The sequence below is a fragment of the Crocodylus siamensis genome, chromosome 8, assembly GCF_052110815.1.
Source record: "Crocodylus siamensis isolate JL-2025a chromosome 8, ASM5211081v1, whole genome shotgun sequence".
NCBI lineage: Eukaryota > Metazoa > Chordata > Crocodylia > Crocodylidae > Crocodylus > Crocodylus siamensis.
In genome coordinates this window covers 61,873,102-61,885,725 of record NC_143402.1, presented here as the reverse complement: position 1 = coordinate 61,885,725, position 12,624 = coordinate 61,873,102, and the positions used below count along the sequence as shown (strand labels likewise).

At 46.8% G+C, this 12,624-nt stretch overlaps 1 protein-coding gene across 1 annotated transcript in view; it reads right to left on the bottom strand.

Annotated features, from left to right (window-relative positions):
* The window catches only part of LOC149858842 (heparan sulfate glucosamine 3-O-sulfotransferase 3A1-like), a 91,270-nt gene extending 80,004 nt beyond the window's left edge, over positions 1 to 11,266 (bottom strand). Inside the window, exon 1 of the mRNA XM_090060375.1 lies at positions 10,375 to 11,266. Coding sequence (XP_089916501.1) covers positions 10,375 to 10,880 — 506 coding nt within the window. The 5' untranslated portion in view covers positions 10,881 to 11,266. The remainder of the gene's footprint in view (positions 1 to 10,374) is intronic.
* Positions 11,267 to 12,624: the final 1,358 nt, after the last annotated feature.

The following is a 12,624-nucleotide window of genomic DNA, read 5'->3' as shown; positions in this document are numbered from 1 at the left end:
AAGCATCCTGCTGGGCGAGGGTTGGAACTCTGTTTGCAGCACACTATACTATATACAAGAATATAGTATATGGAGGTCTTACCTGCCCAGGCTCTCTGCACACTATATTACAAAACCAGCAACTTGATTTTCAGAATATCACTTTTGAGAATTTGGGAGACCTTGACAAGGTATCTTTGTATCTGAAGGTGTTGCAACAGGATGAGCATATTACGAACTTCTCTTCAGAAAAGGAAGAGCAGTGACCATGTCACCAGGATGAACTGCCCTTTCTTTCCCTTTTTCTCTTGCGGAAACATATAGTCTGATGAAAAAACACCAACAATAGTCCCAAATGTATTACCTGTAACAAAGGGCCTAGTCCTGAAGAGCTTACTCACATGAGGAGTCCCACAAAAGCCAATAAGTTTACTCATGTAAGCAAGGACAGTTTGGGAGAGTAGAGCTTACAGCATCAGGTCCCTCTCTTCAGCACCGTAGTGGGCTCATTTGGCACCCAGGGAGCGGGAGGGGTGCATGGTATGAGGGGAATGGAGGTCTTACCTGCCCAGGCTCTCTGCACACCAAAGGCAGCTCCTACCGCTGCAGTAGTGGCACTGGCTCCTGCAGCAGTGGTGCTGTTTGCCCCCCTCCCAACTCCAGTTATGCTACCGGGTGCAGGGCTGTGCCTGTTGTGACAAAACGTTCAAGGGGGGGAGGAGCATTGGGTTTGCCCCACTCACCTCCCCTCACCCCTCAGTCACACTGCTGGGTGAGGGGCTGTGCCTACCTTGCACCTATGGCTGGGCAGCATGGGGATGTTCCTGCTGTGGCAAAGACTCCCAGACATGGGTAGGTTTTGGCACCCCCTCACAGTCAGTCCCCAGGGCTGGTGCCCTGCTCAACCTGTTTAAAGTATTGCCTTTCTTTGCCAACTGTACAAAACTTTGCACAGACCCTAAATTTCCCCCAGATTGCTTGAAATAGCTTGGGAAAAAGGGCTTCAGGATCAGATCCCAGGAATGTGACCTTAATTGCAAATTAGTCCATTTCCCTTCTATAGTTTCATAGTTGGTAGGGTTGGAAGGAACCTGAGCAGATCATCAAGTCTGACCCCCTGCCATGGGCAGGAAAGAGTACTGGGGTCAAACGACCCCGGCTAGGTGTCTATCTAGCCTTGTCTTAAAGACCCCCCAGGGTAGGAGCCAGCACCACTTCTCTTGGAAGTTGGTTCCAGATCCTAGCTGCCCTGACTGTGAAGTAGCGCCTCCTGATGTCTAGTCTGAATCTACCCTCTGCCAGCTTGTGACCATTATTCCTGGTCACTCCTGGTGGTGCTCAGGGGAACAGGGACTCCCCCAATGCCTGCTGGTCCCCTCTGACTAGTTTGTAACAGGCCACTAGACCCCCCTCAGCCTTCTCTTGTGGGGGCTGAACAGGTTCAGGTCCCGTAGCCTCTCCTCATAGGGCCTGCCCTGCTGCCCCCGATCATGCAAATGGCCCTCCTCTGGACCCTCTCCATGTTGGCCACATCCCTCTTGAAGTGCGGTGCCCAGAACTGGATGCAGTACTCCAACTGTGGCCTGACCAGTGCCACATAGAGGGGGAGGATCACCTCCCTGGACCTGCTCGAGATGCATCCGTGGATACATGACAAGGTGCAGTTGGCCTTCCTGACTGCATCCCCACACTGCCGGCCCATGTTCATCTTGGCATCAATGATGACTCCAAGATCCTTTTCTGCCTCTGCACTGACAAGAAGGGAGTTCCCCAGCCTGTAGGTACGGTGCTGGTTCTTCCTCCCCAGGTGAGCACCTTGCACTTGTCAGTGTTGAATCCCATCCTGTTCTCATCCACCCACCCCTGTAACCTGTGTAGGTCCAGTTGGAGCCTATTCCTCCCTTCTAGTGTACCCACATCCCCCCACATCTTAGTGTCATCAGCAAATCTGAACAGGGTGTTTTTTACCCCCTTGTCCAAGTCACTGATGAAGATGTTGAACACTGCGGGCCCGAGGAGTGAGCCCTGCGGAACCCCACTGCCCACATCCCTCCAGGTTGAAAATGACCCATCCGCCACCACTCTCTGGGTGCGGCCCTCCAGCCAGGTGTGACCCATATGACTGTGTAGGTGTCCCACAGTTTTTTAATGGGATCAGGGTAAGAGACAGTTTCAAAGTCCTTCTGAAAGTCCAGGAAGACTATGTCCACTGCCACCCCTGCACCTAAGGATTTGGGGACCTGGTCGTAGAAGGCCACCAGGTTGGTCTGACAGGACCTGCCTCTAATGAACCCGTGCTGGTTGCCCCTAAGCATAATCTCCCCTGCTGGCCCCTTGCAGACATGTGCCAGGATAATTCTCCCAAAAAGCTTGCCCAGGAACAAGGTAAGACTAACTGGCCTATAGTTTCCCGGGTCCTCCTTCCTCCCTTTTCTGAAGATGAGAACCACGTTGGCCGTCTTCCAGTCCTCTGGCGCCACACCAGAGCACCACGAGTGCTCATACAGCCGTGCCAGGGGTCCCGCAATGGCCTCAGCTAATCCCCTCAGCACTCTGGGGTGGAGATCATCCGGACCGGCTGATTTAAATACATCCAGTCCCTCCAGAAATTCCCTGACTAGATCCTCGCTGACTCTTGGCCTAGGTGCACCTCCCCTGGGGCCTGAGGGGGGGCCTGGTCCTGTCCCTGCTCAGTAAAATGGAGGCAATGAAGTTGTCAAATAGGCTATAATACCTGTAATTAATAAGGATTTGTAAAGATTTATGTCCATAACAATGACTTCTCCCCTTACCCACTTTCTTCCATTGTATAGACAGTTTGGGTTATTTGAACATTTGCTCAGGAAAAAAAAATGCAAAAGTTACAACGTTTCTATGAGTACATGAGAGACAGTGAATGCACTGCATTTTCAGTTGCAGGTTTTCTGATCACATGTCATCTGCTCTGAACACTTTGGAAAGAAACCAACTGTCACAACCATGCCTAAGATCTTTTATTATGCTTCAGAAGAAGTCCTAGTTCAATTGAAGTGAATATAAGATGCCCCATTGACTTTGTGGAACCAGGATTTTATGCAGGGAGAAAAGATTCACATCAGTTACTCAGAAGAGCTCCCTTGAACTTAGCAGGACAAGGGTGATTAATATAAGGAAGAGCTTACAAGATCAGACCCTAAAGTAATGCCAATATAATGAGCCAGATCCTTCCTGCTCCCAACTGCAGCTTTTGACATGGACTTCTATGAGACTGGGCTCAATTTTTGCTGACTTAATCTTTTACATACAGGGCTAGATCACCAAGAGTGCTCAGCACCTGAAGTCAGGGTCAAGGCATCCTAACAGCTCCACTCCCATTGAGACAACCAGATAGGAGACCAGGCTTTCAAAAGAGTTCAGCATCAAAAGCCTGGTTATAAGGATCAGCAGGGGAACTTCTGGGTGTAGAGAATTTTAAACGGGCCAACTGCATGTGTCCAAAATGGGAGCTGGGCTCCTTTGAATATCTGACCCCTCTTATACGCTTTGTGATATTCACAGTGATGATTTATCTCAGTTATCGCCATATGGTTTTTAACCTCCTCACATACAAAACATTAAAAATGAAAACCGTATTCCATCCAAAATACATTGGTTCCCATAAAGGTTGGGGTATGTGGGATCTGTTGGTTTTCAACCTTCCCCCCAGCTACATACACTAGATGGTGCTCTACATCATACACTGAGAAGATCCTGAGCTGATGTTATTCTCAAGGTAGCATCAGATTCCGCATGCATCAGAAACAAGGCTGTGGAGCAGATTATGAGGGGAGTGTGTCATCTTTATGCTTGCACAGAAGGCTTGCCATCTCTTAACCAGCCAACTTAGCCCTGGTCAGGCAATCTGTACAGATAATACCATGAACTCTGAGCCATATAGACAGATATGCTCTGATGTTGCAAATTCTCGTTTAATTGGATGGGTAGGCTGGGTTCATTGTTGCTTTGTGTTTTAAGAGTGGCACAAAAGAGCTGGAATGTACAGGTGAATCTGGTCCTATATAAAGTAATATAAAACATGGAACTGTAGAGGGTCAGAGATAGTCCACTTCTATAGCATACCGCCAACCCCAGTCAAAATCCTGCCCCTATCCTTTGCCAGCAAATCCATTGCCAGAGCATGTTCCATTGTTGTAGGAACGCAGGTAAGGATTACCATACAAGTGAGGGTGTTTTGCAAACAGAAACTGAGCTGAGGTTCATTATAGCTGGAAGTCCCAAGTACCACATTTCCTACTTGTCTTAGGTTCATACCAGCATGTACCACCCCCATGCCATTTCAACAGTAACTAAGCACCTCACAATGAACTTATCTGCATGACATTCGTATGTGCCAGGGCAGTGCTCTTATTCTTATTGTACAAGTGGCCCTGAGAAGTTAAAGCTCAAATCCTCAACCATTTAGATGCCTAACTTGCCTTCATCTCAAACCAATAGCTAAACATCTTTATGGATCTAGGTCTGACTTGCCAAGAGTGACACAGGAAGTCTGTGGCAAAATGGGGATTTGAATCTGATCTCCTGAGTTTAGGTTAGTACCTTAAACACACTTCCTCCTTCTGATTACGATTATCATCTCCTTATGATGCATTCAATGATGCCAGCCTTCAACACCCGCTTCCATTAAAATGTTGTGGATTACAATTTCAAGCTAGCGCCTTTGGGCTCTTTCCCAGGCTGCCCCTCCCACTTGAGAAGAGCTCCTTAAAAATGTCTGAAAATCCATCTCATTGTCTTCTTCAGGCATTCCTTTGCCATGGCACCTACAAAATCCTTGACAGCAGATAGGCAGCTGGTGTGATGAGATCACTGTCCATTGGGTTAACTGAAGCTGTCTCATTGTTTCCTTCTTCCACCCTCACTCAAATCCACCTGTTTTCTCTTGTCTTACACCATCAGCTTTTTGGGACAGGGACCATTTTTTTATTTTGTGTTTATACAATATGAGCCAGGATCCCACAATGCTTGATAACTAGGACTCCTAGGTGTTACAGTAATACAAGTAATAAACCAATAACAATTCAGGATTTCTCTCCTCTTCCATTATCTTCAATATTCAGCTTAAGGTCCCCAATAAAGAGGTTCCACAACAACTTCTGCATCCTATGAAAACAAAACTGTTATTAACTGAAGCACATTTGGGAATAGAAAGAGTTTATAGAATACGGATTTTCTCAAAACATGTAAATATCTTATTTCAGCAAAGCCTGTATACATAAACTCCAGCATTCCCAACAGAGGCTTTGAGATTAAAAAAATAAAGAGAGACAACAAAAAAAATCTTTCAGAAAAATAAAGGGAAAAATTTAAACCATCCTTGAACACACGGATTCAAGAAGCTTTAAAAGGTCTTAATGATCAAACCATTGACAACAAGCACATGTTAGGTTTGTGCATAAATCAGGAAATTAAAAACAAAAAGAATCAAAATCAAGTCAATGCCCAAGTGTAATTATCTAACTGCAGAGCATGCAAACCCTATTAATGCAAACTCGATTAGTTGTAGTATCTTGGGCACACATCAACAACTAGAAACCAAAGACAGTGTCAGCTGAGCCGTGGTAACAAGAGGGGAGGGGGGGGGAAAATCACATCTGCCCTGAGGAAATGTTTAAGACTCCACTACCAAGCACAGCAATTTGACTGATGGTGGCTGTGGCTTCCAGTTCTAAAGGCATCTTCCCTTTAGGGGAAAGAGGACTTTTGCTGTCTCTATCAAGTGGTTTGCTCTGTCCACAGTACTTTTCTCATGATGGTTGGGCCATCTGGCATAATCTGAACTGTTCCCACTTTCCATTAATTGCACTAGGACTTTTTATAGCATTTCCCTTGCTGCCCAATTTATACTCCTCCCCAAATATACTCCTCCTCTGGTCACTCAGAGTTGCAAATGACTCCCACTCTGCTCCTCTAAACCGTGTTGTCCATGAGACCCTGGGGACCTTCAGGTTATCATACAACCTCACAATAGAGGCCAAACTCCACAGTCCCCCAGACTCAGATTTCATTTCAAACCCTTCGTGTGAACTGGGGCTGGAGGCATAGTGACTGGGAAACTGCTTTAGGAGGCATTTTACAGCTGCTCCCAGCTGCTATAAACATGTTTCTCCCCTCTACATGAACACACACACACACACACACACACACTTCCTTTCAGGAACTGAAACAGTGTCAGTGCACTTTTGGTCCCAAGCAATACTGGTAGCGCCCCCCCCCCCCTTGCAAAAAAAGTATATTAATTAGAGGATAGAGAACTTCCCATAGCTTAAAGCATTTGGGAGGACTGATACTTAAAACTCTGTATTTAACAGAGTAACCTTGAGTAATCTTTTATCTCCTGCAGGATACTATGTAACATAAATGACATTAGTTTGGCTTTTTCTCTAGCAAAACTGGCAGCAGCATTACAAAGCCAGGGGGATTGAAACAGAAATGTTCCCGGTGCGACTGACAACATAATGACATTCCAATGGGTGACTGAATTGGTGCAAGGCTAACAAAAGGATCAGAGAGAAACAGTAAGGCTCACCATATCATCTACAAATTCATATTTTATTTCAGACATTTTTACTTGATTGGATTAGCACCATAGACTTGAAGTTGTCCCCAGGCTGCATACAGTCATATTATGGATGGGGTGGGGGGATGGTAGCTCAGCTCTAGTAAAATACAGGTTCACCTGCTATTGAACTCTGTTAGCTCAATAGACTTGTTCAGGACTAGAACAGAGATTTCTGCGTTTTAAAGTCAATGAGACCATTGTGGGCTGCCTCCCCCCTTGTTTCCTTTCTGAAGTGAATACTTGAACAGTTGAAATGGAGAGCTGCTGAAGGCACTGCATTTCCCTTGATATTCAACCCACATGTGAATGCTCATGTAGGTGTCATACCTAGCTAATTAAATCACCAAGATTGTTTTTAAATACGCCTCACTGTGGGGGAGCTGCCTTTTAAGCAGGCGCAATGCAGTCTAACAGGAGAGGCGATTATTCCACTTGATTTATTGTACAGCATTTTAGATTGGTTTCATTTATTGTTTGGAACCACAGTAGGTGCTGGGGACTTTCACGTGTTAGCACAGTGCTTCATTCAAGTCTTCTGCATAAGAAGTCTGCAGTCCTACAAGTATTACAAATTAATTCATGGATTCAAAAAATAATGTTGCTATACTTCAAGTACCTACATCTCCTGACACTTCTTTTTTGTTAAAAGGGTTTCTTGAGAAGATGCAATCATTATTTTAGTTCTTCCTTTTCTCGCTTTTCGTAGTCTTCTGTTGTAAATGTTGCTTCTTTCTTTTCTGCCTGTAGGGTGCACTCTTGTGACAATATACAGTTCAACTTGAAAGCTTTCCCAAGGGACCAAAGGCATCAACTTCATAGAACATGTAAAAGCCATTGTGCCCCACCCCACCTTTAGCTGTGCTGCTTAGCTGGTGGTGTTAATAAATATTTATGAACATCAGCAGCTAAGGCTTTTCTATTTTCTAATTCACATGAATGCAAATATCCAAGTACTTTTTATTACTTCAGATAAAACATTCAGTGCCCATGTATCTTTCCTAAATCTAATGAGCATGAACTAAAATGTTTATATGCTGTAATGACACTGTTTAGTCTGTTTGCTTGCAAACAAAAAGTACATTTGAAACTTAAGACAGCTGTTCCAAAGACAAACAATCCAGAGTTATTGGCACGCATATGGTGATATTACCAGTATTGAGTCCTAATCAAAGATTACTATAAAACACATACAATATATATATATTTTAAGTGATTATTTACAAAAGGCCATTTAAATGGTTACCGATGAGCTGATTCAGCAGCTCTGACATCACTGGGCCTGCACATGCTAATAAGGATTTCTCACATAAGTAGAGAACTAGAAAGAATAATCCCATACAAAGAATTCACTGTACTTCAATCTCCACAACCTAATAAAAAAAATAGTAAAGCTCAGTACATCAAATACCAGAACAAACAATCTAAAGCTATTAACGTGAGCATTCATGTACCAAATTGTACGACAAAGATTACATGAAGGGCCTGCAGGGGAACTACTCACATGAATAAAAATTGCAAGATCATGCCCAAACCCTTTGAAAATGGTATCTGCTACACCAAGAAATCTATTGCGCAGGAAAATGTATGGCTGTTATTCTGTCTGATTCTACAGTTTTGCTTAGAAAAAATTTCCAGAATTAGATGTCAGGCAACCAACTTGTCTTAAGTGAGTCAATGAGTGCACTGTCAAAATACTCATTTCCTGAACACCCACCATAAATTGTGGTAGACACTGACCCAAAACCACGTGTTTATTTTTCAAAGTCAAGAGTTGATTAAAGTTCTCGAGGTTTTCACATTTCTTTTTAATGCTTCCTTTTTGATACAGGGTCAGCGCATGGAAAATTGGATAAGCGCACACTAAAAATATAATTCCAGAGATGGCTTCGACCCACACAAAAAGAAATCTTTATTCTCAAGGGGGGGAAATAAACATTCTTTGGGTTCTATTAAGAAGAAAGGTACGTTTTCATTCAGGATGATATATAGCACACAGTATTGCTTGCTGCCTATTTAAAAATGCTTTGTATGAACAATCAAGCTGGACTCTGATTTTCAGTCATATTATACTTCGGATTTCAAGTGCGTCGTCATCATCTTAACTAAGTATCATCCCCCGCTACAATATTAGGCAAAGTTAAATTTAAACTAGGTAGATGATTTACAGTGACTTAAGCCCCTCTTTTTTGCTTGTTTACCTGATGTAACAGCACAGCGTTTCTGCTTTTCACGAGAAAGCCAATTTATGTCAAAATGATCCAACAAGTCATTTTGCTATGAACTTGCCAGAGGACACAACTTTATTAACTTTAAATTACTAAGGCACATGAGAGAAACCTCTTAACAACAATACTAGTAATATTGCCCCATGGCTTTAAATTATGTTTGCACATAGGCAAAGGCTCCCACATACTCTTCTTTTTATTGAAAAATTAATTACTTCAACCAATCCCTCCCGCCCCAAAAAGTGACATCGGCTTCTTACTGTTTTAACCTGACATGGTTTACTGCCACTTGGGGGTACTTGCTAGAGTGCATGTTTGGTTACTGATTATAAGATTATTTGAAATTGTTTGTGAAAAACAAGTAGTTTTCTCTATACTTAATGAAGGGAATACACTTTTAATGACTGGAGTGTCTGTGGTTGGCGGGTGGGTTGATTTTGCAGTAGACGACAAATTTATTTCTACTCTAAGCTAACAACTAAACTAAAATACAATCTTATCTAATTTTCATGATGAGTACTACAACATTTTAAACATGCAACAGCAACTTTAACTCAGTGAAACAGAAAGATGAGCCAGACATGCTGCAAAAACAAGACAGGAGCAGGCGCAGAGTTCTGCAAAGCTGGACTAAGTTTTCACCTCCTCCCTCCCAAACTGTTTAATTTTCTTGCAATGGGACATTTAAAACAAAAGATCTAAGGACATTTTCAGTCACGTTGGTGACAAAAATGATCAGCTTGGTTTTCTCTGGAAACATAGGATTTAGGCCTCAGTCCTACAAACTTTCTCAGCTTGTCCCATAGGAGTATTTCCCTGGGTGAAGTTAAGCAGATATGCTTTTCCAGTATCAGAGCCTTTTGAAGCTTAAGATTTGATTTGATTTGATTTGATTTGATGTTTTAAAATCTCTGTCTACAATCATCAGAACAGCAAGAAGAACCCACCAGTTCCTTAAAACTGGGTCTACGCATGAATTTGAGACCAAGTAGCTGTCAAACTACACTACTTTCCAAACAAACCATTTCTAAGATTATTTCCTAAACATGTTTACAAGGCACGTCTCACTGAGAAGCAGGAGTGGGGGGTGTACAAATCCGTTCTTTTTTTCTTATTTCAGCCGTGACAACAGCACTAAGCATCCACACAAGAAGTAACCCAAACCGTCCCTGTTCTGCATGAACCACATGCTGGAAATTAAAACTTCAGAACCCATTTCAAGAGCTGCCTGCGTTTCCCCGGGAAGCCTCCCATGAAGTCGAGCTCGCTGTGGCCTCCTCCGGGTCTGATGGGGTTAAGCCGTGCACTGTCCCCCTCCAGGGAGGCAGTTTCACATGAATGGGGCATGTCCCCCCTGCTCGGCAGGGGAAGGCACTCCAGGATGGCCAAGGGCTTGGGGCAGCAAAAGTGTCTTTGTGGGACTCGGGGCCAGCTGAGGAGCAGGTGGGGGGGGACCGAAAATGGGAATTTTTGGATTACAATGATGGGTAAGAGGCACATCAGGCCCCCCCTTCGGAGAGCGCGGGCTCGCATTTCACAGCCTGGTGCGGGCGGGCCCCGGGGTGCCCTTACCTGTACCAGGCGAGGCCCCGCTCGTAGTGGCGGTCGAAGAAGTGGGGCTCGGCGCCCACGGCCCTGACGTCCGGGTGCACGCGCAGGAACTCCAGCAGCGCCCGCGTGCCGCCCTTCTTCACGCCGATGATGACGGCCTGCGGCAGCCGCTTGCAGCCGTCGCCCAGCAGCAGCGCCAGGGCCCCGCCGCCCCCCGACCCCGCGGCGCGGCCGCCCCCCGCCTCGTGCCGCTGCTGCTGCCGCCGGCTGCGCTGCAGCAGCCGCTTCCTCCGCTCGTCCAGCGCGGCCGAGCCCCCCACGTACCCGCCGCCGCCGCCGCCCTCCTCCTCGTCCTCCGCCACGACGGGCGCGGGCAGGGCGCGGCAGCGCTCGGCCAGGCAGTAGAAGACGTAGAGAGACATGAGCAGGGAGCAGAGCATCACCAGGAACTTCTTGAAGATGCTGCGGGGCAGGGGCTCGGCGGCGGCGGCAGGCGCCCCGCTGCCCGCCATGCTCCCCGGCGGCATCCCCCGGCCATGCTACGCCGCCACCCCCGGCCGCATGCTGCGTGCTGCGGGCACCCCCCTCGCTCCTCCTCTCCCCGCCCCGGTGCGCGGGCAGGGCGCTCACGGGGGCATCCGAGCGAGCGGGCTGCGCCGCGCCCCGGGCCGGCGGCGGCTGTCAGCGCCCCGCGCCCACGTGCAGCGCACGGCCAACTTCTCCGCAGCCGGCGTCGGGGGGGGCGGGGCCGCCCGTGCCGCCGGCCAATGGCGGGAGGGGGCGGGGCCGCCCTGCCCAATCCGGGGGCCTCCCCCTGCGGCGCGGAGCTGCCCAGTTCGCTCCCCCTGAGAGGCGCTGAGGAGCGCGGGGCGCCCCGGGCAGCCGTTGGGAGGCGGCCCGCCGGCAGCCAGAAGCGGCTCTGTGATGCACTGCGCGCAGCCCCGTCGTCTAGGCCAGTGTTTCTCACGCAGTGGGAGCTTCTCAGCCAGCAGGTCGGGTGGGTGGGACTTCAACGCCCTGAAAAAAACAAATCACCGCGGTTTGCACTTCCCATAGATGGCTCGAGAGGTCTCCGGAGCAGGGCAAGAAGCGGGGGGCTGCTTTTATCAGGGGGTTTCGACACACCGGTTGGTGGGACGGAAGTGCAAAAGGCTGGGAGCGTTGTTCCCGCCCAGCGGCGCGGCGCGGACACACCGGCCGGCGCTTCCCCAACTTTTCCTCAGCGGGCCGGCTCCGCTTCCTCAGCGCGGGCCCTCGCTCCCGACCACCGGCCGCTGACGGTGCCGCCCCGTTTGGGGTCGCGACGCGCAGTTTGGGAACGGCTGCCGTTGGATTTCCATCAGGGATGTCCAATCTGTACCTCGCTATGCTACAGTATACATAACCTCTAGATGACTTGGTGGAGTTCATAGGACTTCTAGGAATCTGCACGAAGGCAAATCAGGAGGGGGTGAGGGTACACCTAGGCAGCAGCTGTCTGCTCTTTGCTACATCTACCACTATGGTTTTGGAGCATAAATGTCTGATTTCAGTCCTGATCCTGGCAATAGGCACAGGAAAAGCTCTGGAGGTAGAAGCAGCTGCACTGAAGTCAGCTGGAGAAAGTTATTTGCATGTAAATTGGGCGCAAGCCTGAGTCTTTACAGGATTAGGGACATCGATTAGACTAAGCCACACAGAAAGTACATGAGTCCTGAAATCAGATCCAGCCCCTTCATTTCAATGAACCATGCCTTTCACAAGATCTAGTTGTGGGATTCGGCCCTTGGTTTGTGTTCAGTATACACACATGCAACAGAATATTGCTCCCAAAACTTACAATTCTCCTCTGGGAGTCAATGAAACAGCTATCAGCTTCATGCCTTGACCACCTGATACTAAGGACTTCATTATTTCATTGCCTGTGGGAATGTCCTTTCAATTTAAAATGCTTGTCGTAGATTATACAATTTTTTAACAAACTTGCACATGAAACACTTGCCTTAGATCTTTTTTCCCTGTTTATTTGGTGTGGATTTGGTATGAACCTCACTAAGAAATTAAACTTCAACTGCTTGGAAGTAAAGCTTGCATATTTGCAAATTATTCAATGAAGAGGAAAAAAAACAACCCAAATTTGTAATGAATAATAATCAGCCATCTGCAGAGCTGGTTGAATAATAAATGTATATATTTGCAAATAGAAAATAGGGTAAAATTAATAACAAGTGATATTTGGAATTAACTGTTTCATCAGGTCTATTTAGAAATGAATAACGCCATTTTTTCTTT